Genomic DNA, 27500 nt, shown 5'->3' on the forward strand with positions numbered 1-27500 from the left:
CAAAGCACTTCATGACTCATGACGTGAGTGCTACGGGGCGGTAGTCATTTAGGCAGATTACCTTAATGTTCTTGGGCATAGGGACTATGGTGGTCTGCTTGAAGCATGTTGGTATTACAGACTCAGTCAGGGAGAGGTTGAACATGTCAGTGAAGACACCTGCCAGTTGGTCAGCACATGCTCTGAGTTCACGTCCTGGAAATCCATCTGGCCCCGCGGCTTTGTGAATGTTGACCTGTTTAAAGGTTTTGTTGACATCGGCTACCGAGAGCGTTATCACACAGTCAACCAGAACAGCTGGTGCTCTCTTGCATGCTTCAGTATTGCTTGCCTCGAAGCGAGCATAAAAGGCATTTAGCTCGTCTGGTAGGCTTGCGTCACTGGGCAGCTCGCGGCTGTGTGTCCAGGAGGTAAAGGAGATATTAGAACAGACTGTTGGGGTTTGGTCTCACGAAACACTTCAAAACACTTCAAAACACTTCTTCAATCCCCTTTCCTGGTGTCCTGACCCCCCCCCCCCCCCCCCCTGGGGTCTGGGTGGGTGGGTGTGTGTGGGTGTGTTCCCTGCCCTCATCTCAGTGTGGTAGCACCAGGGCCTTAAGTCACCAGCAGAACAGTGTTAGTGGCAGTCCTGCAGTCGTTACCCTGGTTACAACACACGTCCCCGACATTACCCTGGTTACAACAAACATACCCTGTATTACCCCTAAATTACCTCTGTATTACCTCTATATTGCCCCTGTATTACCACTGTATTACCCCTACATTACCCTTGTATTACCACTATATTACCCCTGTATTACCCCTACATTACCCTTGTATTACCACTATATTACTCCTGTATTACCCCTACATTACCCTTGTATTACCACTATATTACCCCTGTATTACCCCTACATTACCCTTGTATTACCACTATATTACTCCTGTATTACCACTGTATTACCCCTACATTACCCTTGTATTACCACTATATTACCCCTGTATTACCCCTACATTACCCTTGTATTACCACTATATTACTCCTGTATTACCCCTACATTACCCTTGTATTACCACTATATTACTCCTGTATTACCCCTACATTACCCCTGTATTACCCCTATATTACCCCTGTTCCTCTGTTAACTCGACCCTCTGTTCCTCTGTTAACTCAGCCCTGTGTTCCTCTGTTAACTAAGCCCTGTGTTCCTCTGTTAACTCAGCCCTGTGTTCCTCTGTTAATTCAGCCCTGTGTTCCTCTGTTAACTAAGCCCTGTGTTCCTCTGTTAACTCAGCCCTGTGTTCCTCTGTTAACTCAGCCCTGTGTTCCTCTGTTAACTCAGCCCTGTGTTCCTCTGTTCCTCTGTTAACTCAGCCCTGTGTTCCTCTGTTAACTCAGCCCTGTGTTCCTCTGTTAACTCAGCCCTGTGTTCCTCTGTTAACTCAGCCCTGTGTTCCTCTGTTCCTCTGTTAACTCAGCCCTGTGTTCCTCTGTTCCTCTGTTAACTCAGCCCTGTGTTCCTCTGCTCCTCTGTCAACTCAGCCCTGTGTTCCTCTGTTCCTCTGTTAACTCAGCCCTGTGTTCCTCTGTTAACTCAGCCCTGTGTTCCTCTGTTAACTCAGCCCTGTGTTCCTCTGTTAACTCAGCCCTGTGTTCCTCTGTTCCTCTGTTAACTCAGCCCTGTGTTCCTCTGTTCCTCTGTTAACTCAGCCCTGTGTTCCTCTGTTAACTCAGCCCTGTGTTCCTCTGTTAACTCAGCCCTGTGTTCCTCTGTTAACTCAGCCCTGTGTTCCTCTGTTAACTCAGCCCTGTGTTCCTCTGTTAACTCAGCCCTGTGTTCCTCTGTTCCTCTGTTAACTCAGCCCTGTGTTCCTCTGTTCCTCTGTTAACTCAGCCCTGTGTTCCTCTGTTAACTCAGCCCTGTGTTCCTCTGTTAACTCAGCCCTGTGTTCCTCTGTTCCTCTGTTAACTCAGCCCTGTGTTCCTCTGTTGAACCCTCCTAATTCACCTTGTCATTAGCAGAACGATGGACCTTTCAGGGTCGTAACTGGACTCGGTGCCGTGTGGTGACTCGTGTGGTGACTTCAGAGAGAGAAGTGGTCCGGACGGCTTACCTAACTATTATCGTAGCGTGAGACGGGTCAGCACTAACCCAGCTGGGCGTTGGCCCCACCTAATGCAGTGAAACAACACGGGCCTGCCCATGTGGCGAATCAGACCACACACCTGACCTCACGCAGCAAGACTTCAGTCCTGCCCATGTGGCAAATCAGATCACACACCTGACCTCACGCAGCAAGACTTCAGTCCTGCCCATGTGGCGAATCAGATCACACACCTGACCTCACGCAGCAAGACTTCAGTCCCTCTGAGCAGTTTAACGTTACACACATCACTAATACGATCTCTGAATCCTCCTTTTTTCACACACACACCTCGTCACCTAGCGGCAACCTGTCTCCTATGTCGTGCTGTCACGTTGGTCGTACGGAGGAGACCAAGGCGTGATGTGAATACGTACGTTTTAATGAAGACGAAGAACAACAAACCCGAACGTGAAGCTATATAACACTAGTGCAGACACAGGCAACTAGACATAGACAATAACCCACCAAATACCCAAGGAATATGGCTACCTAAATATGGTTCCCGATCAGAGACAACGATAAACACCTGCCTCTGATTGAGAACCAATCTAGGCAACCAGAGACTTACATAAACACCTAGATAGTAAACGAACCCATAAACCTCCAAAACCCCTAGACAGTACAAAAACACATACATCACCCATGTCACACCCTGACCTAACCAAAACAATAAATAAAACCAAGAATACTAAGGTCAGGGCGTGATAAGTGCACTACTTTGGCTTCTGGTAGCTCTGTGCAGTGTACTACGTAGGGAATAGGGTGTCGTTTGGGACAAAGGCGTAGTATTTCTAGAACGGTTAGGGCGGTGTTGTCGGAGAACGTCGTTCTAGAACGGTTAGGGCGGTGTTGTCGGAGAACGTCGTTCTAGAACGGTTAGGGCGGTGTTGTCGGAGAACGTCGTTCTAGAACGGTTAGGGCGGTGTTGTCGGAGAACGTCGTTCTAGAACGGTTAGGGAGGCGTCTCGGGAGAACGTCGTTCTAGAACGGTTAGGGCGGTGTTGTCGGAGAACGTCGTTCTAGAACGGTTAGGGAGGCGTCTCGGGAGAACGTCGTTCTAGAACGGTTAGGGAGGCGTCTCGGAGAACGTCGTTCTAGAACGGTTAGGGCGGTGTTGTCGGAGAACGTCGTTCTAGAACGGTTAGGGCGGCGTCTCGCAGGAACGTCGTTCTAGAACGGTTAGGGTGGCGTCGTTCTAGAACGGTTAGGGCGGCGTCTCGGAGAACGTCGTTCTAGAACGTTTAGGGCGGTGTTGTCGGAGAACGTCGTTCTAGAACGGTTAGGGCGGCGTCTCGGGGGAACGTCGTTCTAGAACGGTTAGGGCAGCGTCTCGGAGAACGTCGTTCTAGAACGGTTAGGGCGGTGTTGTCGGAGAACGTCGTTCTAGAACGGTTAGGGCGGCGTCTCGGGGGAACGTCGTTCTAGAACGGTTAGGGCAGCGTGTCGGAGAACGTCGTTCTAGAACGGTTAGGGCGGCGTCTGGGGGGAACGTCGTTCTAGAACGGTTAGGGCGGCGTCTTGGGGGAACGTCGTTCTATAACGGTTAGGGTGTCGTCGTTCTAGAACGGTTAGGGCGGCGTCTCGGAGAACGTCGTTCTAGAACGGTTAGGGCGGCGTCTCGGAGAACGTCGCTCTAGAACGGTTAGGGCAGCGTGTCGGAGAACGTCGTTCTAGAACGGTTAGGGCGGCGTGTCGGAGAACGTCGTTCTAGAACGTGTAGGGTGGCGTGCCGGAGAACGTCATTCTAGAACGTGTAGGGTGGCGTGTCGGAGAACGACAGGTCATAAGGTCCCAATGTAAAGGACGTCAGGGTGAATCCCATCAGCTAGGGTTAGGTGAGGCGGTCTCTCTCCTCCCACCTCTCCTCTCCTCCCAGCTCTCCTCTCCTCCCACTTCCTCCCACCTCTCCTCTCCTCCCACCTCCTCTCCTCCCACCTCTCCTCCCCTCCCACCTCCTCCCACCTCCTCTCCTCCCACCTCCTCCCAGCTCTCCTCTCCTCCCACCTCCTCCTCCCAGCTCTCCTCTCCTCCCACCTCCTCCTCCCAGCTCCTCTCCTCAGCAGGAAGCAGCTCGTCAGGTCAACAGCCATTAGTTCTGATTAAATAATAGAGGTCGTGAGATTTTAGTTGTCTGGGGGGTTCTTGTTCTGCAGGTGCCGTGCAGCCTGGAGTATTGGGACGAGCTCCAGCATGCCTTCGTCCCCTACCGAGAGTTCAGCCTATCAGAGAGTAGCGCCTGCGAGCTGACCCTGCCCAGCCTGACGCTGACCAATGAGCAGAAGGATCTGGTGACCTCTGACCTGTGGAGGATCGTCCTCAACAATAACCCAGACGGAGGAGACGAACAGAGGTGAGGAGACGATTAACACACTCTTCACACACCTGATTCTACGGTGTTTGTGTGTGTGTATCTGTGTGTGTGTATCTTTGTGTGTGTGTGTGTGTGTGTGTGTGTGTGTGTGTGTGTGTGTGTGTGTGTGTGTGTGTGTGTGTGTGTGTGTGTGTGTGTGTGTGTGTGTGTGTGTGTGTGTGTGTGGTTCAGTGAGCCAGTACAGTGCAGAACGATGAGCATCTCTGAGCACAAAAGCCTCGGAGGGAGGGAAGGAAGGTGGGAGGGAAGGAGGGAAGGGAGGGAAGGTGGGAGGGAGGGAAGGTGGGGGAGGCAGTGGGAGGGAGGGAGGGAAGGTGGGGGAGGCAGTGGGAGCGAAGGTGGGAGGGAGGGAAGGAGGGAGGGAGGGAGGAAAGGAGGGATGGAGGGAAGGTGGGGGAGGCAGTGGGAGGGAAGGCGGGAGGGAGGGAAGGTGGGAAGGAGGGAGGGAGGGAGGGAAGGTGGGGGAGGCAGTGGGAGGGAGGGAAGGAAGGTGGGGGAGGCAGTGGGAGGGAAGGGGGGAAAGTGGGAGGGAGGGAGGGAGGGAAGGTGGGGGAGGCAGTGGACCTGGCCCAGGTTCAGATCAACCTATTGACATTTCCCAGCACACCAAGTGGCTGTCAGGGCCAAACAGATCCCTTCCTGCTTTCCTTGAGGGGAGGGAGGAGGGAGGGAGGAGGGAGGCAGGGGGGATAGAGGATGGAGGCAGGGGGGATAGAGGAGGGAGGGAGGATGGGAGATGAGGTAGGAGGGAGGGCTGAGGAGAGAGGCAGGAGGGGGAAGAGGGTAGTAGCAGGAGGAGAGGACTGAGGCGGTGTCTCTCTCTCTCCCTCTCTCTCTCTCTCTCTCTCTCTCTCTCTCTCTGCCTCCCTGGGTTTAGGGCCTTTCTATGTCAGCTAACTGCCAAGCCTACGTTCTGTGTGGGTTTAAGGGCTCCTGAGAAGAAGAATGGGAGGAATAAGAAAACATGGCATGAAGAGAGGAGAACAACAGAAAACAGCAACTCAGTGAAAAGCCAAATATACATGTGCATTTCATTACAGTCTCCAGTACATTTCCTTTATTGTCCATGTGTGTCCCAATTGACAGCTTATTCCCTGTGTACTACGGACCCTGGTCAAAAGTAGTGCACTACGTAGGGAATAGTGAGCTATTTGGGACTCCCTGGTAATGTCCCTACAGCCAGTCCTCCTCCATGACACCTTGTTAATGTCCCTACAGCCAGTCCTCCTCCATGACACCTTGTTAATGTCCCTCCAGCCCAGCCCAGTCCTCCTCCATGACACCTTGTTAATGTCCCTCCAGCCCAGTCCTCCCCCATGACACCCTGTTAATGTCCCTCCAGCCCAGTCCTCCCCCATGACACCCTGTTAATGTCCCTCCAGCCCAGTCCTCCTCCATGACACCTTGTTAATGTCCCTCCAGCCCAGTCCTCCCCCATGACACCCTGTTAATGTCCCTCCAGTCCTCCTCCATGACACCTTGTTAATGTCCCTCCAGCCCAGTCCTCCTCCATGACACCTTGTTAATGTCCCTCCAGCCCAGTCCTCCCCCATGACACCCTGTTAATGTCCCTCCAGCCCAGTCCTCCTCCATGACACCTTGTTAATGTCCCTCCAGCCCAGTCCTCCTCCATGACACCTTGTTAATGTCCCTCCAGCCCAGTCCTCCTCCATGACACCTTGTTAATGTCCCTCCAGCCAGTCCTCCTCCATGACACCTTGTTAATGTCCCCCCAGCCAGTCCTCCTCCATGACACCTTGTTAATGTCCCTCCAGCCCAGCCAGTCCTCCTCCATGACACCTTGTTAATGTCCCTCCAGCCCAGCCAGTCCTCCTCCATGACACCTTGTTAATGTCCCTCCAGCCCAGCCAGTCCTCCTCCATGACACCTTGTTAATGTCCCTCCAGCCAGTCCTCCTCCATGACACCTTGTTAATGTCCCCCCAGCCAGTCCTCCTCCATGACACCTTGTTAATGTCCCTCCAGCCCAGCCAGTCCTCCTCCATGACACCTTGTTAATGTCCCTCCAGCCCAGTCCTCCTCCATGACACCTTGTTAATGTCCCTCCAGCCAGTCCTCCTCCATGACACCTTGTTAATGTCCCTCCAGCCCAGTCCTCCTCCATGACACCTTGTTAATGTCCCTCCAGCCAGTCCTCCTCCATGACACCTTGTTAATGTCCCCCCAGCCAGTCCTCCTCCATGACACCTTGTTAATGTCCCTCCAGCCCAGCCAGTCCTCCTCCATGACACCTTGTTAATGTCCCTCCAGCCCAGCCAGTCCTCCTCCATGACACCTTGTTAATGTCCCTCCAGCCAGTCCTCCTCCATGACACCTTGTTAATGTCCCCCCAGCCAGTCCTCCTCCATGACACCTTGTTAATGTCCCTCCAGCCCAGCCAGTCCTCCTCCATGACACCTTGTTAATGTCCCTCCAGCCCAGTCCTCCTCCATTACACCTTGTTAATGTCCCTCCAGCCAGTCCTCCTCCATGACACCTTGTTAATGTCCCTCCAGCCCAGCCAGTCCTCCTCCATGACACCTTGTTAATGTCCCTCCAGCCCAGCCAGTCCTCCTCCATGACACCTTGTTAATGTCCCTCCAGCACAGTCCTCCTCCATGACACCTTGTTAATGTCCCTCCAGCCCAGCCAGTCCTCCTCCATGACACCTTGTTAATGTCCCTCCAGCCCAGCCAGTCCTCCTCCATGACACCTTGTTAATGTCCCTCCAGCCCAGCCAGTCCTCCTCCATGACACCTTGTTAATGTCCCTCCAGCCAGTCCTCCTCCATGACACCTTGTTAATGTCCCCCCAGCCAGTCCTCCTCCATGACACCTTGTTAATGTCCCTCCAGCCCAGCCAGTCCTCCTCCATGACACCTTGTTAATGTCCCTCCAGCCCAGTCCTCCTCCATGACACCTTGTTAATGTCCCTCCAGCCAGTCCTCCTCCATGACACCTTGTTAATGTCCCTCCAGCCCAGCCAGTCCTCCTCCATGACACCTTGTTAATGTCCCTCCAGCCCAGCCAGTCCTCCTCCATGACACCTTGTTAATGTCCCTCCAGCACAGTCCTCCTCCATGACACCTTGTTAATGTCCCTCCAGCCCAGCCAGTCCTCCTCCATGACACCTTGTTAATGTCCCTCCAGCTAGTCCTCCTCCATGACACCTTGTTAATGTCCCTCCAGCCCAGTACTCCTCCATGACACCTTGTTAATGTCCCTCCAGCCCAGTCCTCCTCCATGACACCTTGTTAATGTCCCTCCAGCCAGTCCTCCTCCATGACACCTTGTTAATGTCCCTCCAGCCCAGTACTCCTCCATGACACCTTGTTAATGTCCCTCCAGCCAGTCCTCCTCCATGACACCTTGTTAATGTCCCTCCAGCCAGTCCTCCTCCATGACACCTTGTTAATGTCCACCCCGCCAGTCCTCCTCCATGACACCTTGTTAATGTCCCTCCAGCCCAGCCAGTCCTCCTCCATGACACCTTGTTAATGTCCCTCCAGCCCAGTCCTCCTCCATGACACCTTGTTAATGTCCCTCCAGCCCAGCCAGTCCTCTTCCATGACACCTTGTTAATGTCCCTCCAGCCCAGCCAGTCCTCCTCCATGACTCCTTGTTAATGTCCCTCCAGCCCAGCCAGTCCTCCTCCATGACACCTTGTTAATGTCCCTCCAGCCCAGTCCTCCCCCATGACACCCTGTTAATGTCCCTCCAGCCCAGTCCTCCTCCATGACACCTTGTTAATGTCCCTCCAGCCCAGTCCTCCTCCATGACACCTTGTTAATGTCCCTCCAGCCCAGTCCTCCTCCATGACACCTTGTTAATGTCCCTCCAGCCCAGCCAGTCCTCTTCCATGACACCTTGTTAATGTCCCTCCAGCCCAGCCAGTCCTCCTCCATGACTCCTTGTTAATGTCCCTCCAGCCCAGCCAGTCCTCCTCCATGACACCTTGTTAATGTCCCTCCAGCCCAGTCCTCCCCCATGACACCCTGTTAATGTCCCTCCAGCCCAGTCCTCCTCCATGACACCTTGTTAATGTCCCTCCAGCCCAGTCCTCCTCCATGACACCTTGTTAATGTCCCTCCAGCCCAGTCCTCCTCCATGACACCTTGTTAATGTCCCTCCAGCCAGTCCTCCTCCATGACACCTTGTTAATGTCCCCCCAGCCAGTCCTCCTCCATGACACCTTGTTAATGTCCCTCCAGCCCAGCCAGTCCTCCTCCATGACACCTTGTTAATGTCCCTCCAGCCCAGCCAGTCCTCCTCCATGACACCTTGTTAATGTCCCTCCAGCCCAGCCAGTCCTCCTCCATGACACCTTGTTAATGTCCCTCCAGCCAGTCCTCCTCCATGACACCTTGTTAATGTCCCCCCAGCCAGTCCTCCTCCATGACACCTTGTTAATGTCCCTCCAGCCCAGCCAGTCCTCCTCCATGACACCTTGTTAATGTCCCTCCAGCCCAGTCCTCCTCCATGACACCTTGTTAATGTCCCTCCAGCCAGTCCTCCTCCATGACACCTTGTTAATGTCCCTCCAGCCCAGCCAGTCCTCCTCCATGACACCTTGTTAATGTCCCTCCAGCCCAGCCAGTCCTCCTCCATGACACCTTGTTAATGTCCCTCCAGCACAGTCCTCCTCCATGACACCTTGTTAATGTCCCTCCAGCCCAGCCAGTCCTCCTCCATGACACCTTGTTAATGTCCCTCCAGCTAGTCCTCCTCCATGACACCTTGTTAATGTCCCTCCAGCCCAGTACTCCTCCATGACACCTTGTTAATGTCCCTCCAGCCCAGTCCTCCTCCATGACACCTTGTTAATGTCCCTCCAGCCAGTCCTCCTCCATGACACCTTGTTAATGTCCCTCCAGCCCAGTCCTCCTCCATGACACCTTGTTAATGTCCCTCCAGCCCAGCCAGTCCTCTTCCATGACACCTTGTTAATGTCCCTCCAGCCCAGCCAGTCCTCCTCCATGACTCCTTGTTAATGTCCCTCCAGCCCAGCCAGTCCTCCTCCATGACACCTTGTTAATGTCCCTCCAGCCCAGTCCTCCCCCATGACACCCTGTTAATGTCCCTCCAGCCCAGTCCTCCTCCATGACACCTTGTTAATGTCCCTCCAGCCCAGTCCTCCTCCATGACACCTTGTTAATGTCCCTCCAGCCCAGTCCTCCTCCATGACACCTTGTTAATGTCCCTCCAGCCCAGTCCTCCGCCATGACACCCTGTTAATGTCCCTCCAGCCCAGTCCTCCTCCATGACACCTTGTTAATGTCCCTCCAGCCCAGTCCTCCTCCATGACACCTTGTTAATGTCCCTCCAGCCCAGTCCTCCTCCATGACACCTTGTTAATGTCCCTCCAGCCAGTCCTCCTCCATGACACCTTGTTAATGTCCCCCCAGCCAGTCCTCCTCCATGACACCTTGTTAATGTCCCTCCAGCCCAGCCAGTCCTCCTCCATGACACCTTGTTAATGTCCCTCCAGCCCAGCCAGTCCTCCTCCATGACACCTTGTTAATGTCCCTCCAGCCCAGTCCTCCTCCATGACACCTTGTTAATGTCCCCCCAGCCAGTCCTCCTCCATGACACCTTGTTAATGTCCCTCCAGCTAGTCCTCCTCCATGACACCTTGTTAATGTCCCTCCAGCCCAGTACTCCTCCATGACACCTTGTTAATGTCCCTCCAGCCCAGTCCTCCTCCATGACACCTTGTTAATGTCCCTCCAGCCAGTCCTCCTCCATGACACCTTGTTAATGTCCCTCCAGCCCAGTACTCCTCCATGACACCTTGTTAATGTCCCTCCAGCCCAGTCCTCCTCCATGACACCTTGTTAATGTCCCTCCAGCCAGTCCTCCTCCATGACACCTTGTTAATGTCCCTCCAGCCAGTCCTCCTCCATGACACCTTGTTAATGTCCACCCCGCCAGTCCTCCTCCATGACACCTTGTTAATGTCCCTCCAGCCCAGCCAGTCCTCCTCCATGACACCTTGTTAATGTCCCTCCAGCCCAGTCCTCCTCCATGACACCTTGTTAATATCCCTCCAGCCCAGCCAGTCCTCCTCCATGACACCTTGTTAATGTCCCTCCAGCCCAGCCAGTCCTCCTCCATGACTCCTTGTTAATGTCCCTCCAGCCCAGCCAGTCCTCCTCCATGACACCTTGTTAATGTCCCTCCAGCCAGTCCTCCTCCATGACACCTTGTTAATGTCCCTCCAGCCCAGCCAGTCCTCCTCCATGACACCTTGTTAATGTCCCTACAGCCAGTCCTCCTCCATGACACCTTGTTAATGTCCCTCCAGCCCAGCCAGTCCTCCTCCATGACACCTTGTTAATGTCCCTCCAGCCCAGTCCTCCTCCATGACACCTTGTTAATGTCCCTCCAGCCAGTCCTCCTCCATGACACCTTGTTAATGTCCCTCCAGCCCAACCAGTCCTCCTCCATGACACCTTGTTAATGTCCCTCCAGCCCAGCCAGTCCTCCTCCATGACACCTTGTTAATGTCCCTCCAGCCAGTCCTCCTCCATGACACCTTGTTAATGTCCCTCCAGCCAGTCCTCCTCCATGACACCTTGTTAATGTCCCTCCAGCCAGTCCTCCTCCATGACACCTTGCTAATGTCCCCCAGCCCAGCCAGTCGTCCTCCATGACACCTTGTTAATGTCCCTCCAGCCCAGCCAGTCCTCCTCCATGACACCTTGCTAATGTCCCCCAGCCCAGCCAGTCGTCCTCCATGACACCTTGTTAATGTCCCTCCAGCCAGTCCTCCTCCATGACACCTTGTTAATGTCCCCCAGCCCAGCCAGTCGTCCTCCATGACACCTTGTTAATGTCCCTCCAGCCCAGTCCTCCTCCATGACACCTTGTTAATGTCCCTCCAGCCCAGCCAGTCCTCCCCCATGACACCTTGTTAATGTCCCTCCAGCCCAGTCCTCCCCCATGACACCTTGTTAATGTCCCCCCAGCCCAGCCAGTCCTCCCCCATGACACCTTGTTAATGTCCCTCCAGCCCAGTCCTCCTCCATGACACCTTGTTAATGTCCCTCCAGCCCAGCCAGTCCTCCTCCATGACACCTTGTTAATGTCCCTCCAGCCAGTCCTCCTCCATGACACCTTGTTAATGTCCCTCCAGCCCAGTCGTCCTCCATGACACCTTGTTAATGTCCCCCCAGCCAGTCCTCCTCCATGACACCTTGTTAATGTCCCCCCAGCCCAGTCCTCCTCCATGACACCTTGTTAATGTCCCTCCAGCCCAGCCAGTCCTCCTCCATGACACCTTGTTAATGTCCCTCCAGCCCAGTCCTCCTCCATGACACCTTGTTAATGTCCCTCCAGCCCAGCCAATCCTCCTCCATGACACCTTGTTAATGTCCCTCCAGCCAGTCCTCCTCCATGACACCTTGTTAATGTCCCTCCAGCCAGTCCTCCTCCATGACACCTTGTTAATGTCCCTCCAGCCAGTCCTCCTCCATGACACCTTGCTAATGTCCCCCAGCCCAGCCAGTCGTCCTCCATGACACCTTGTTAATGTCCCTCCAGCCCAGCCAGTCCTCCTCCATGACACCTTGCTAATGTCCCCCAGCCCAGCCAGTCGTCCCCCATGACACCTTGTTAATGTCCCTCCAGCCCAGTCCTCCTCCATGACACCTTGTTAATGTCCCCCAGCCCAGCCAGTCGTCCTCCATGACACCTTGTTAATGTCCCTACAGCCCAGTCCTCCTCCATGACACCTTGTTAATGTCCCTCCAGCCCAGCCAGTCCTCCCCCATTACACCTTGTTAATGTCCCTCCAGCCCAGTCCTCCCCCATGACACCTTGTTAATGTCCCCCCAGCCCAGCCAGTCCTCCCCCATGACACCTTGTTAATGTCCCTCCAGCCCAGTCCTCCTCCATGACACCTTGTTAATGTCCCTCCAGCCCAGCCAGTCCTCCTCCATGACACCTTGTTAATGTCCCTCCAGCCAGTCCTCCTCCATGACACCTTGTTAATGTCCCTCCAGCCCAGTCGTCCTCCATGACACCTTGTTAATGTCCCCCCAGCCAGTCCTCCTCCATGACACCTTGTTAATGTCCCCCCAGCCCAGTCCTCCTCCATGACACCTTGTTAATGTCCCTCCAGCCCAGCCAGTCCTCCTCCATGACACCTTGTTAATGTCCCTCCAGCCCAGTCCTCCTCCATGACACCTTGTTAATGTCCCTCCAGCCCAGCCAATCCTCCTCCATGACACCTTGTTAATGTCCCTCCAGCCAGTCCTCCTCCATGACACCTTGTTAATGTCCCTCCAGCCAGTCCTCCTCCATGACACCTTGTTAATGTCCCTCCAGCCAGTCCTCCTCCATGACACCTTGCTAATGTCCCCCAGCCCAGCCAGTCGTCCTCCATGACACCTTGTTAATGTCCCTCCAGCCCAGCCAGTCCTCCTCCATGACACCTTGCTAATGTCCCCCAGCCCAGCCAGTCGTCCCCCATGACACCTTGTTAATGTCCCTCCAGCCCAGTCCTCCTCCATGACACCTTGTTAATGTCCCCCAGCCCAGCCAGTCGTCCTCCATGACACCTTGTTAATGTCCCTACAGCCCAGTCCTCCTCCATGACACCTTGTTAATGTCCCTCCAGCCCAGCCAGTCCTCCCCCATTACACCTTGTTAATGTCCCTCCAGCCCAGTCCTCCCCCATGACACCTTGTTAATGTCCCCCCAGCCCAGCCAGTCCTCCCCCATGACACCTTGTTAATGTCCCTCCAGCCCAGTCCTCCTCCATGACACCTTGTTAATGTCCCTCCAGCCCAGCCAGTCCTCCTCCATGACACCTTGTTAATGTCCCTCCAGCCAGTCCTCCTCCATGACACCTTGTTAATGTCCCTCCAGCCCAGTCGTCCTCCATGACACCTTGTTAATGTCCCCCCAGCCAGTCCTCCTCCATGACACCTTGTTAATGTCCCCCCAGCCCAGTCCTCCTCCATGACACCTTGTTAATGTCCCTCCAGCCCAGCCAGTCCTCCTCCATGACACCTTGTTAATGTCCCTCCAGCCCAGTCCTCCTCCATGACACCTTGTTAATGTCCCTCCAGCCCAGCCAGTCCTCCTCCATGACACCTTGTTAATGTCCCTCCAGCCCAGCCAGTCCTCCTCCATGACACCTTGTTAATGTCCCCCCAGCCCAGTCCTCCTCCATGACACCTTGTTAATGTCCCCCCAGCCCGTCTCCAGGCAACAGCAGCAGAAACAGTTTACCTAAACAACTGACCGGATGTAGGGGAGGATGTAGGGGAGGATGTAGGGGAGGATGTAGGGGAGGATGTAGTGGAGGATGCAGGGGAGGATGTAGGGGAGGATGTAGGGGAGGATGTAGTGGAGGATGCAGGGGAGGATGTAGGGGAGGATGTAGGGGAGGATGTAGGGGAGGATGCAGGGGAGGATGTAGGGGAGGATGTAGGGGAGGATGTAGGGGAGGATTCAGGGGAGGATGCAGGGGAGGATGTAGGGGAGGATTCAGGGGAGGATGTAGGGGAGGATGTAGGGGAGGATGCAGGGAAGTATGTAGGGGAGGATGCAGGGGAGGATGCAGGGGAGGATGTAGGGGAGGATGTAGGGGAGGATGTAGTGGAGGATGCAGGGGAGGATGTAGGGGAGGATGTAGGGGAGGATTCAGGGGAGGATGCAGGGGAGGATGTAGGGGAGGATGTAGGGGAGGATTCAGGGGAGGATGTAGGGGAGGATGTAGGGGAGGATGCAGGGAAGTATGTAGGGGAGGATGCAGGGGAGGATGCAGGGGAGGATGTAGGGGAGGATGTAGGGGAGGATGTAGGGGAGGATGTAGTGGAGGATGCAGGGGAGGATGTAGGGGAGGATGCAGGGGAGGATGTAGGGGAGGATTCAGGGGAGGATGCAGGAGAGGATGTAGGGGAGGATGTAGGGGAGGATGCAGGGAAGTATGTAGGGGAGGATGCAGGGGAGGATGCAGGGGAGGATGTAGGGGAGGTTACAGGGGAGGATGTAGGGAGGATGTAGGGAGGATGCAGGGGAGGATGTAGGGAGGATGTAGGGAGGATGTAGGCAGGATGTAGTGGAGGATGCAGGGGAGGATGTAGCGGAGGATGTAGCGGAGGATGTAGGGGAGGATGTAGCGGAGGATGCAGGGGAGGATGTAGGGGAGGATGTAGGGGAGGATGTAGGGGAGGATGTAGTGGAGGATGCAGGGGAGGATGTAGGGGAGGATGCAGGGGAGGATGTAGGGGAGGATTCAGGGGAGGATGCAGGAGAGGATGTAGGGGAGGATGTAGGGGAGGATGCAGGGAAGTATGTAGGGGAGGATGCAGGGGAGGATGCAGGGGAGGATGTAGGGGAGGATACAGGGGAGGATGTAGGGGAGGATGTAGCGGAGGATGCAGGGGAGGATGTAGGGGAGGATGTAGGGAGGATGTAGGCAGGATGTAGTGGAGGATGCAGGGGAGGATGTAGCGGAGGATGTAGCGGAGGATGTAGGGGAGGATGTAGCGGAGGATGAGGGGAGGATGTAGCGGAGGATGTAGCGGAGGATGTAGGGGAGGATGTAGCGGAGGATGAGGGGAGGATGTAGCGGAGGATGAGGGGAGGATGTAGCGGAGGATGTAGCGGAGGATGTAGGGGAGGATGTAGCGGAGGATGAGGGGAGGATGTAGCGGAGGATGTAGCGGAGGATGTAGGGGAGGATGTAGCGGAGGATGAGGGGAGGATGTAGCGGAGGATGAGGGGAGGACAATACACTTCCTGAACACTTTCTTCTCTTCTTTTGAATTTCAATTATATCTTTTTGTAATCTGGAGTCTTATGTTTCTGTAGATGTCAGGGTTAGTGGTGGTATCAACACAAAGTATCGGCCCAAACCTGTCACTGCCATGGAGACTTCACCTTAAAGGTTTTATACCTCTTACTGTGTCCTTCTATGTTTACCTGCTGTCTCCGGAGGTCAGTCAGGATGGTGTTCTAGAGCAGGAGAGTGTTCTAGAGCAGGAGAGTATTCTAGAGCAGGAGAGTGTTCTAGAGCAGGAGAGTGTTCTAGAGCAGGAGAGTGTTCTAGAGCAGGAGAGTGTTCTAGAGCAGGATGGTGTTCTAGAGCAGGAGAGTGTTCTAGAGCAGGGTAGTGTTCTAGAGCAGGAGAGTGTTCTAGAGCAGGAGAGTGTTCTAGAGAATAGTTCTGAGGTGAATACAGGACTGACTATAGTGAAATAGGTGCTGTTCTCCTCTCTCCCTCGGTCAGACCGGGAGGCAGAAGACATAAAGTAACAACATACTGGAAGTGTCTTTCTCCTCTCCCTCCCAGTGAGTCAGATTTATAAACTGTCAAACTTTAATTATTTCTTTATGTATCTCTTTACAGTTCTGACAGTGAGTCAGGTTCTCAGCAGGGTTCCTCGGGGTCCCAGCTTCTGCCCTGTGACCAGCTGGTGTCCCCCACGGCGCTGGCAGCTTGTACCCGCGTCGACTCCTGCTTCGCCCCCTGGTCCGTGCCCTCCCTGGGCGTGTCTCTCACCCTGGCACAGATACAGCTGCACCTCTACCACCACCTGGAGCAGCTGGGCACAGGTACTGTAGCACCACCTGGGCACAGGTACTGTAGCACCACCTGGAGCAGCTGGGTACAGGAACTGTAGCACCGCCTGGAGCAGCAGGGTACAGGTACTGTAACACCGCCTGGTGCAGCTGGGTACAGGTACTGTAATACCGCCTGGAGCAGCTGGGTACAGGTACTGTAATACCGCCTGGAGCAGCTGGGGACAGGTACTGTAACACCGCCTGGATCAGCTGGGTACAGGAACTGTAACACCGCCTGGAGCAGCTGGGCACAGGTACTGTAGCACCACCTGGAGCAGCTGGGTACAGGTACTGTAGCACTGCCTGGATCAGCTGGGTACAGGAACTGTAGCACCGCCTGGAGCAGCTGGGCACAGGTACTGTAACACCGCCTGGAGCAGCTGGGTACAGGTACTGTAGCACTGCCTGGATCAGCTGGGTACAGGAACTGTAGCACCGCCTGGAGCAGCTGGGTACAGGTACTGTAACACCGCCTGGAGCAGCTGGGTACAGGTACTGTAACACCGTCACACGAAGTGGAACTTTCCAGAAAATCACTTTTGGTCTTTTTTTGTTGTTGCTATTTTCTCGTGTTTCATCTGAAGTCGTTCTCATACTACTGTCACTTTAGTTGTATAGTAGATTCACTCACATCTCCTCTGTCCGTCTGGCTATTCCGTCTCCAGCGCCGTCACGTCGACTCCGCCCCTTCCTGCCGGACAGGAAGTTGCCCCAGGAGCAAGAGTACCTGGTCATCGGGGCACAGGAGCCGCGGCTGTTCCTCCGCCAGTGGAGCGGTGGCGGTAACGTCAGCGCCGCCCGGCTCTGCCAGGAGATCCAGTTCTCCACCGAGCTGGACTGCAGACTGTTGGAGTATCGGAACTTGACTTGGCTCTGCCTGCTGCAGCCGTTCATACTGCAGGGTCAGGCTGCGGTCACACGCTGCTCCAACAACGTCCTCCTGGACGGGAACGTCTTCGTAGACCCGGTCTTCATCAACATCAGCCAGAACACCGTTCACAGTCTGGATACGGCCCTACGGGGCTGGCAACAGGTGAGACTGCTGTTATATACTGAGTCAGTCTAATCCTAATCCTAACATTCATCACCATCAGTCTGGATACAGCCCTACGGGGCTGGCAACAGGTGAGCCTACTGGTATATACTGAGTTAGTCTAATCCTAACGTTCATCACCATCAGTCTGGATACAGCCCTACACCTCCTGGCTACCCCCTCTAACCACTAGGCTACCTGCCTCCCCCCTCTAACCACTAGGCTACCTGCCTCCCCCTCTAACCACTAGGCTACCTGCCCCCCCTCTAACCACTAGGCTACCTGCCCCCCCCCCCCCCTCTAACCACTAGGCTACCTGCCCCCCCCCTCTAACCACTAGGCTACCTGCCCCCCCCCCCTCTAACCACTAGGCTACCTGCCCCCCCCCTCTAACCACTAGGCTACCTGCCCCCCCCCCCCCTCTAACCACTAGGCTACCTGCCGTAGTGTTCTGGTTCTGGTGCTATATTAAAGCCGTAGAGTCCAGGTTCTGGTTCTGGTGCTATATTAAAGCCGTAGTGTCCAGGTTCTGGTTCTGGTTTCGGTGCTGTATTAAATCAGTAGTGTCTTGGTTCTGGTTTCGGTGCTGTATTAAAGCTGTAGAGTCCAGGTTCTGGTTCTGGTTCTGGTGCTGTATTAAAACCGTAGTGTCCAGGTTCTGGTTCTGGTTCTGGTGCTGTATTAAAGCCGTAGTGTCCTGGTTCTGGTTCTGGTTCTGGTGCTGTATTAAAGCCGTAGTGTCCAGGTTCTGGTTCTGGTTCTGGTTCTGTATTAAAGCCGTAGTGCCCAGGTTCTGGTTCTGGTTCTGGTGCTGTATTAAAGCCGTAGTGTCCTGGTTCTGGTTCTGGTTCTGTATTAAAGCCGTAGTGTCCAGGTTCTGGTTCTGGTGCTGTATTAAAGCCGTAATGTCCAGGTTCTGGTTCTGGTTCTGGTTCTGTATTAAAGCCGTAGTGTCCAGGTCCTGGTTCTGGTTCTGGTGCTGTATTAAAGCCGTAGAGTCCTGGTTCTGGTTCTGGTTCTGGTGCTGTATTAAAGCCGTAGTGTCCTGGTTCTGGTTCTGGTTCTGGTGCTGTATTAAAGCCGTAGTGTCCAGGTTCTGGTTCTGGTTCTGGTGCTGTATTAAAGCCGTAGTGTCCAGGTTCTGGTTCTGATGCTGTATTAAAGCCGTAGTGTCCTGGTTCTGGTTCTGGTTCTGGTGCTGTATTAAAGCCGTAGTGTCCTGGTTCTGGTTCTGGTTCTGTATTAAAGCCGTAGTGTCCTGGTTCTGGTTCTGGTGCTGTATTAAAGCCGTAGTGTCCAGGTTCTGGTTCTGGTGCTGTATTAAAAGCCGTAGTGTCCAGGTTCTGGTTCTGGTTCTGGTTCTGTATTAAAGCCGTAGTGTTCTGGTTCTGGTTCTGGTGCTGTATTAAACGCCGTAGTGTCCAGGTTCTGGTTCTGGTTCTGTATTAAAGCCGTAGTGTCCAGGTTCTGGTTCTGGTTCTGGTGCTGTATTAAAAGCCGTAGTGTCCAGGTTCTGGTTCTGGTTCTGGTTCTGTATTAAAGCCGTAGTGTCCTGGTTCTGGTTCTGGTTCTGTATTAAAGCCATAGAGTCCAGGTTCTGGTTCTGGTTCTGTATTAAAGCCGTAGTGTCCAGGTTCTGGTTCTGGTGCTGTATTAAAGCCGTAGTGTCCAGGTTCTGGTTCTGGTTCTGGTTCTGTATTAAAGCCGTAGTGTCCTGGTTCTGTATTAAAGCCGTAGAGTCCAGGTTCTGGTTCTGTATTAAAGCCGTAGTGTCCAGGTTCTGGTTCTGCCGCTGCTCCATCTCAGCCATTAAACCCAGGTCTCTAGAAGCTCGTTGAGACGTGATAAAAGCTAGCTGCCTCCCCGGTTATTGGATCAACTAAGCAAATATCCAGCGACCTGGATCAGACTCAGCACCTCCCTCCCTGGTCTCTCCCTGTTCCCCATCAGGCCTGTTCTGACCTGATCTGGCCTGGTGTATTCTGGTCTGGTAGCCAAGAGGCTGTGTTTTTTTATTTTTTTTTTTTTTTTTTTTACCTTTATTTAACCAGGCAAGTCAGTTAAGAACAAATTCTTATTTTCAATGACGGCCTGGGAACAGTGGGTTAACTGCCTGTTCAGGGGCAGAACGACAGATTTGTACCTTGTCAGCTCGGGGGTTTGAACTCGCAACCTTCCGGTTACTAGTCCAACGCTCTAACCACTAGGCTACCCCTGGTACCCTAGGTCCACCCGTGAAAACATGGTTAAACTGGAGTGATGACACCTACCAAGATCATCTGGCCCTGGTTCTCTCTCTCTGTCTCTCTCTGTCTCTCTCTCTCTGTCTCTGTCTCTCTCTGTCTCTCTCTGTCTCTGTCTCTCTCTGTCTCTCTCTGTCTCTGTCTTCCTCTGTCTCTGTCTCTCTCTCTATCTCTCTCTCTCTCTGTCTCTGTCTCTCTCTGTCTGTCTCTGTCTTTCTCTGTCTGTCTCGGTCTGTCTCTGTCTCTCTCTGTCTGTCTCTGTCTCTGTCTTCCTCTGTCTCTCTCTGTCTCTGTCTCCCCCTCTCTCTCTCTCTCTCTCTGTCTCTCTCTGTCTGTCTCGGTCTGTCTCTGTCTCTCTCTGTCTGTCTCTGTCTCTGTCTTCCTCTGTCTCTCTCTGTCTCTGTCTCCCCCTCTCTCTCTCTCTCTCTCTCTCTGTCTCTGTCTCTCTCTGTCTGTCTCTGTCTCTCTCTGTCTGTCTCGGTCTGTCTCTGTCTCTCTCTGTCTGTCTCTGTCTCTGTCTTCCTCTGTCTCTCTCTGTCTCTGTCTCCCCCTCTCTCTCTCTCTCTCTTTCTCTCTGTCTCTGTCTCTCTCCCTCTCTTTCCTGACCTTCCTCCCTGCCTCAGCCATGACTGTGTTGACTCATATAAAAGACCCAGGAGACTCAGGGGAGGTATTCTGATGAGTTCAACTTCTCTCCTCAGAAGATTAGTGTTATTTGGGCTCCCGAGTGATTCAGCAGTCTGAGACACTGCATCTCTACAGAGACACCCTGGTTCAGAGGTCTGAGACACCCTGGTTCAGAGGTCTGAGACACCCTGGTTCAGAGGTCTGAGACACTGCATCTCTACAGAGACACCCTGGTTCAGAGGTCTGAGACACCCTGGTTCAGAGGTCTGAGACACCCTGGTTCAGAGGTCTGAGACACTGCATCTCTACAGAAACACCCTGGTTCAGAGGTCTGAGACACCCTGGTTCAGAGGTCTGAGACACTGCATCTCTACAGAGACACCCTGGTTCAGATGTCTGAGACACTGCATCTCTACAGAGACACCCTGGTTCAGAGGTCTGAGACACCCTGGTTCAGAGGTCTGAGACACCCTGGTTCAGAGGTCTGAGACACCCTGGTTCAGAGGTCTGAGACACCCTGGTTCAGCGGTCTGAGACACCCTGGTTCAGCGGTCTGAGACACTGCATCTCTACAGAGACACCCTGGTTCAGAGGTCTGAGACACCCTGGTTCAGCGGTCTGAGACATCCTGGTTCAGAGGTCTGAGACACCCTGGTTCAGAGGTCTGAGACACCCTGGATCAGAGGTCTGAGACACCCTAGTTCAGAGGTGAGAAAAAACCCTGGTTCAGCGGTCTGAGACACCCTGGTTCAGCGGTCTGAGACACCCTAGTTCAGAGGTCAGAAAAAACCCTGGTTCAGAGGTCTGAGACACCCTGGTTCAGAGGTCTGAGACACCCTAGTTCAGAGGTCAGAAAAAACCCTGGTTCAGAGGTCTGAGACACCCTGGTTCAGCGGTCAGAGACACCCTGGTTCAGCGGTCAGAGACACCCTGGTTCAGCGGTATGAGACACCCTGGTTCAGAGGTCTGAGACACCCTGGTTCAGAGGTCAGAGACACCCTGGTTCAGAGGTCTGAGACACCCTGGTTCAGAGGTCTGAGACACCCTGGTTCAGAGGTCTGAGACACCCTGGTTCAGAGGTCTGAGACACCCTGGTTCAGCGGTCTGAGACACCCTGGTTCAGAGGTCTGAGACACTGCATCTCAGTGCTGGAGGCGTCGCTATAGAATCCAAGCTGGATCACATCCTGGCCCGTGATTGGGAGTCCCATAGGGCGTACACGCAATTGGCCCAGTGTCGTCCGGATTTGCCCAGAGTAGGCCGTCATTGTAAATAAGAATTTGTTCTTAACTGACTTGCCTCGTTAAATAAAGGTACATATATTTATATACACATTTATCTGCTGGGTTTCTACCTGCCTGGTGTAGATAGGTGAGGTAAAGGACCTGCCTGGTGTGGGTTGATTCAGACCTTTAGGTTAGTAGATAGGTGAGGTAAAGGACCTGCCTGGTGTGGGTTGATTCAGACCTTTAGGTTAGTAGATAGGTGAGGTAAAGGACCTGCCTGTGGTGGGTTGATTCAGACCTTTAGGTTAGTAGATAGGTGAGGTAAAGGACCTGCCTGGTGTGGGTTGATTCAGACCTTTAGGTTAGTAGATAGGTGAGGTAAAGGACCTGCCTGGTGTGGTTGATTCAGACCTTTAGGTTAGTAGATAGGTGAGGTAAAGGACCTGCCTGGTGTGGGTTGATTCAGACCTTTAGGTTAGTAGATAGGTGAGGTAAAGGACCTGCCTGGTGTGGGTTGATTCAGACCTTTAGGTTAGTAGATAGGGGAGGTAAAGGACCTGCCTCGTGTGGGTTGATTCAGACCTTTAGGTTAGTAGATAGGTGAGGTAAAGGACCTGCCTGGTGTGGGTTGATTCAGACCTTTAGGTTAGTAGATAGGTGAGGTAAAGGACCTGCCTGGTGTGGGTTGATTCAGACCTTTAGGTTAGTAGATAGGTGAGGTAAAGGACCTGCCTGGTGTGGGTTGATTCAGACCTTTAGGTTAGTAGATAGGTGAGGTAAAGGACCTGCCTGGTGTGGGTTGATTCAGACCTTTAGGTTAGTAGATAGGTGAGGTAAAGGACCTGCCTGGTGTGGGTTGATTCAGACCTTTAGGTTAGTAGGTAGGTGAGGTAAAGGACCTGCCTGGTGTGGGTTGATTCAGACCTTTCGGTTAGTAGATAGGTGAGGTAAAGGACCTGCCTGGTGTGGGTTGATTCAGACCTTTAGGTTAGTAGATAGGTGAGGTAAAGGACCTGCCTGGTGTGGTTGATTCAGACCTTTAGGTTAGTAGATAGGTGAGGTAAAGGACCTGCCTGGTGTGGGTTGATTCAGACCTTTAGGTTAGTAGATAGGTGAGGTAAAGGACCTGCCTGGTGTGGGTTGATTCAGACCTTTAGGTTAGTAGATAGGTGAGGTAAAGGACCTGCCTGGTGTGGGTTGATTCAGACCTTTAGGTTAGTAGATAGGTGAGGTAAAGGACCTGCCTGGTGTGGGTTGATTCAGACCTTTAGGTTAGTAGATAGGTGAGGTAAAGGACCTCCCTGGTGTGGGTTGATTCAGACCTTTAGGTTAGTAGATAGGTGAGGTAAAGGACCTGCCTGGTGTGGGTTGATTCAGACCTTTAGGTTAGTAGGTAGGTGAGGTAAAGGACCTGCCTGGTGTGGGTTGATTCAGACCTTTAGGTTAGTAGGTAGGTGAGGTAAAGGACCTGCCTGGTGTGGTTGATTCAGACCTTTAGATAGGTGAGGTAAAGGACCTGCCTGGTGTGGGTTGATTCAGACCTTTAGGTTAGTAGATAGGTGAGGTAAAGGACCTGCCTGGTGTGGGTTGATTCAGACCTTTAGGTTAGTAGATAGGTGAGGTAAAGGACCTGCCTGGTGTGGTTGATTCAGACCTTTAGATAGGTGAGGTAAAGGACCTGCCTGGTGTGGGTTGATTCAGACCTTTAGGTTAGTAGATAGGTGAGGTAAAGGACCTGCCTGGTGTGGTTGATTCAGACCTTTAGGTTAGTAGATAGGTGAGGTAAAGGACCTGCCTGGTGTGGGTTGATTCAGACCTTTAGGTTAGTAGATAGGTGAGGTAAAGGACCTGCCTGGTGTGGGTTGATTCAGACCTTTAGGTTAGTAGATAGGTGAGGTGAAGGACCAGCCTGGTGTGGTTGATTCAGACCTTTAGGTTAGTAGATAGGTGAGGTAAAGGACCTGCCTGGTGTGGGTTGATTCAGACCTTTAGGTTAGTAGTTGACTCATAGCGTGGGCAGCATTGACTCATCGTGGCGTAAGATGTGATTGGCCTGATCCCTCAGGATTAAATAATGATCTATAACTCAGTGTGGATGTTTCCTGTTTCGTCTGATTACTTCCCTCATAAATAACGGCCTCCTATCAGCTCCAGTAGAGTAGTTCTGGACACTGAGCCGTGAGGGGGTCTGCCAAGTTGAGGACAGGGAGATTTTGTGTGTGTGTGTCTGTGTGTGTGTGTGTGCGTGTGCGTGTGTGTGTGCGCGCGTGTGTGTGTGCGTGCGCTGTAGATGTCCTCAGCTGTGACTAATCTGTGTCATACTGGACCTAGTGCCAGCAGCAGATCAATGTGAGTCAGGGGGAAAGAGAGAGAGAGGAAGCAAAAGGAGGAGGATAGGAGAGTCTTGTAGGGGTGTGGAGGAAGAGGAGGAGGATAGGAGAGTCTTGTAGGGGTGTGGAGGAAGAGGAGGAGGATAGGAGAGTCTTGTAGGGGTGTGGAGGAAGAGGAGGAGGATAGGAGAGTCTTGTAGGGGTGTGGAGGAAGAGGAGGAGGATAGGAGAGTCTTGTAGGGGTGTGGAGGAAGAGGAGGAGGATAGGAGAGTCTTGTAGGGGTGTGGAGGAAGAGGAGGAGGATAGGAGAGTCTTGTAGGGGTGTGGAGGAAGAGGAGGAGGATAGGAGAGTCTTGTAGGGGTGTGGAGGAAGAGGAGGAGGATAGGAGAGTCTTGTAGGGGTGTGGAAGAAGAGGAGGAGGAGGATAGGAGAGTCTTGTAGGGGTGTGGAGGAAGAGGAGGAGGATAGGAGAGTCTTGTAGGGGTGTGGAGGAAGAGGAGGAGGATAGGAGAGTCTTGTAGGGGTGTGGAGGAAGAGGAGGAGGATAGGAGAGTCTTGTAGGGGTGTGGAGGAAGAGGAGGAGGATAGGAGAGTCTTGTAGGGGTGTGGAGGAAGAGGAGGAGGATAGGAGAGTCTTGTAGGGGTGTGGAAGAAGAGGAGGAGGAGGATAGGAGAGTCTTGTAGGGGTGTGGAGGAAGAGGAGGAGGATAGGAGAGTCTTGTAGGGGTGTGGAGGAAGAGGAGGAGGATAGGAGAGTCTTGTAGGGGTGTGGAGGAAGAGGAGGAGGATAGGAGAGTCTTGTAGGGGTGTGGAGGAAGAGGAGGAGGATAGGAGAGTCTTGTAGGGGTGTGGAGGAAGAGGAGGAGGATAGGAGAGTCTTGTAGGGGTGTGGAGGAAGAGGCGGAGGAGGAGGATAGGAGAGTCTTGTAGGGGTGTGGAAGAAGAGGAGGAGGAGGATAGGAGAGTCTTGTAGGGGCGTGGAGGAAGAGGAGGAGGATAGGAGAGTCTTGTAGGGGTGTGGAAGAAGAGGAGGAGGAGGATAGGAGAGTCTGGGGCTTCCACAGAGAGGTGTGGGTCTGGTAGATTCCACACAGTCAGCCAGGTGTGGGTCTGGTAGATTCCACACAGTCAGCCAGGTGTGGGTCTGGTAGATTCCACACAGCCACCCAGGTGTGGGTCTGGTAGATTCCACCCAGTCAGTCAGGTGTGGGTCTGGTAGATTCCACACAGTCAGCCAGGTGTGGGTCTGGTAGATTCTACACAGTCAGCCAGGTGTGGGTCTGGTAGATTCCACACAGTCAGCCAGGTGTGGGTCTGGTAGATTCCATACAGCCAGCCAGGTGTGGGTCTGGTAGATTCCACACAGTCAGCCAGGTGTGGGTCTGGTAGATTCCACACAGCCAGCCAGGTGTGGGTCTGGTAGATTCCACACAGCAAGTCAGGTGTGGGTCTGGTAGATTCTACACAGCCAGCCAGGTGTGTGGAGACATCAGAGAGGTGTGTGTCTGGTAGATTCTACACAGCCAGCCAGGTGTGTGGAGACATCAGAGAGGTGTGGATCTGATTGAACCAGGCCATGAGATCCTTATTGGACCAGGGGACAGGGGTTGGGAGGGAGGGAGATTTTAACCATCCCCAGCCCCACAACCAGCCCCAGCCTCAAACCAACTTACCCCAGGCAGGCCTACCCCCCAGCCTCAAACCAACTTACCCCAGGCAGGCTTACCCCCCCAGCCTCAAACCAACTTACCCCAGGCAGGCCTACACCCCCAAGCCTCAAACCAACTTACCCCAGGCAGGCCTACCCCCCAACTCCAAACCCAGCCTTCTCCCCCTCTCTCCCTATCCTCTCCCTATCCTCTCCCCCTCTCTCCCTATCCTCTCTCCCTTTCCTCTCCCTATCCTCTCCCCCTCTCTCCCTATCCTCTCCCTATCCTCTCTCCCTATCCTCTCCCCCTCTCTCCCTATCCTCTCTCCCTTTCCTCTCCCTATCCTCTCCCCCTCTCTCCCTATCCTCTCCCTATCCTCTCTCCCTATCCTCTCCCTATCCTCTCTCCCTATCCTCTCCCTATCCTCTCCCTATCCTCTCCCTATCCTCTCCCTATCCTCCCCCTATCCTCTCCCCCTCTCTCCCTATCCTCTCCCTATCCTCTCTCCCTATCCTCTCCCTATCCTCTCCCCCTCTCTCCCTATCCTCTCTCCCTTTCCTCTCTCCATATCCTCTCCCCCTATCCTCTCCCCAGGGAAGTGGCTTTAGGGTTTAGCCACAGTAAAACACAGTAGTATTTACACACTCTACTTTCTCACAGAACACCAAATGTGCACTTAGGAAATCACGAGGGAGCAGGGCTTTTTTCTGTTCCTGTTTGAATGATCCAGCTCGTCTTTACCCCCCCCCCACCCCGGAGTAGAGAAGATAGATCCATCGCTAGTTAAAGACAGATCAGGTTTCTGTCCCCCCCCCCCCCCCCCCCCCCCCCCCCCCCGGAGTAGAGAAGATAGATCCATCGCTAGTTAAAGACAGATCAGGTTTCTGTTCCCAGCAGATGTACCAGGGTTCTGACGGCCCCGTACAGGAAACGGGGGCTTTAGGTACCGTCGTTGTTCCTTGATCTATTTTATTGTCTGGTTTTTAACCATTGTCTTACCACCAACTTCTGCGTGGCAAGGATCCAATTCCACGTGATTAGAAGTTTCTCTCCCGTCTACAATTACCGTCTCTAGTTTGTCACGTCTAGCGTAGATCTGTGTGACATAGAGAGGCCCATATATGCCTACGTAACCAGGACTAATGTGGGTACAGGCAGCAGGAGGAGTAATGTAGTATGTGACCGGATTATAGAAATTGATATTCTGGTGTCTGCTGGGACGTCGGGGGCTGACTGAGAGAGCTGTCACTTTTTAAAAACCTTGTTTATAACAAGCAGGTTTTTATTGACTATCAACATATCTCAGGAGGTAATATTTGTCCACATAAAGACGTTTTTTTTATAGAGAGAGAGAGAAGAGGACGATAAGAGGATGAAGATGGCTGTATCGTGTAGCCTAATGAAGAGTCTCTGTTAACCGATACCGATCTTTAAAGAAGGCTTAGCACGGCATCTTAAAGATGTCTGGCAGTTTAGAAGTCAGCGCGTCGAAGTTGAAAGGTGCCTCAGATGGCGTTCCTCTATAAAGAGGGCATGGATTTGAACTCGTGCCAGCAGCTGTCCCGTCCGAATGGGGAAAAAACGTCCCGTCCACCAGGTTTAATGAGGTAAAAACTTTCCCATCGGTTTCCAATAGCAACAGCAGAACAGTGTTTTTGGCTGTTAAACTCTGAGCTTTTTTTTTTACTGCTGGCCTCCTTTAACAGTCACCCTGGGGTCACTCTGGGGTCACTCTGTCTCAATGGGACGTTGGGGTCTGCTGTGTTGAGGTTGGATTGGTTCATGAGAAGCTCTCTGATGTTGGGGTTTGCTGTGTTGAGGTTGGACTGGTTCACGAGAAGCTCTCTGACGTTGGGGGTCTGTTGTGTTGAGGTTGGACTGGTTCATGAGAAGCTCTCTGACGTTGGGGTCTGTTGTGTTGAGGTTGGATTGGTTCATGAGAAGCTCTCTGATGTTGGGGTCTGTTGTGTTGAGGTTGGATTGGTTCATGAGAAGCTCTCTGATGTTGGGGTTTGCTGTGTTGAGGTTGGATTGGTTCATGAGAAGCTCTCTGATGTTGGGGTCTGTTGTGTTGAGGTTGGATTGGTTCATGAGAAGCTCTCTGACGTTGGGGGTCTGTTGTGTTGAGGTTGGATTGGTTCATGAGAAGCTCTCTGATGTTGGGGGTCTGCTGTGTTGAGGTTGGACTGGTTCATGAGAAGCTCTCTGACGTTGGGGTCTGCTGTGTTGAGGTTGGACTGGTTCATGAGAAGCTCTCTGACGTTGGGGGTCTGTTGTGTTGAGGTTGGACTGGTTCATGAGAAGCTCTCTGACG

At 53.3% G+C, this 27500-nt stretch overlaps 1 protein-coding gene across 3 annotated transcripts in view; it reads left to right on the forward strand.

Moving 5' to 3' along the window:
* Positions 1-27500, forward strand: part of LOC149984734 (intermembrane lipid transfer protein VPS13B-like) — a 283030-nt gene that overhangs the window by 163633 nt on the left and 91897 nt on the right. For all 3 annotated transcript variants that reach the window (XM_090215719.1, XM_090215714.1, XM_090215713.1), the window contains exons 15-17: positions 4284-4480; positions 15862-16067; positions 16742-17109. In XM_090215719.1, the coding sequence (XP_090071845.1) occupies positions 4284-4480; positions 15862-16067; positions 16742-17109 (771 nt within the window). The remainder of the gene's footprint in view (positions 1-4283; positions 4481-15861; positions 16068-16741; positions 17110-27500) is intronic.

Source organism: Oncorhynchus mykiss, chromosome 2 (genome assembly GCF_057628025.1).
Source record: "Oncorhynchus mykiss isolate SJ-2025 chromosome 2, ASM5762802v1, whole genome shotgun sequence".
Taxonomy (NCBI): domain Eukaryota; kingdom Metazoa; phylum Chordata; class Actinopteri; order Salmoniformes; family Salmonidae; genus Oncorhynchus; species Oncorhynchus mykiss.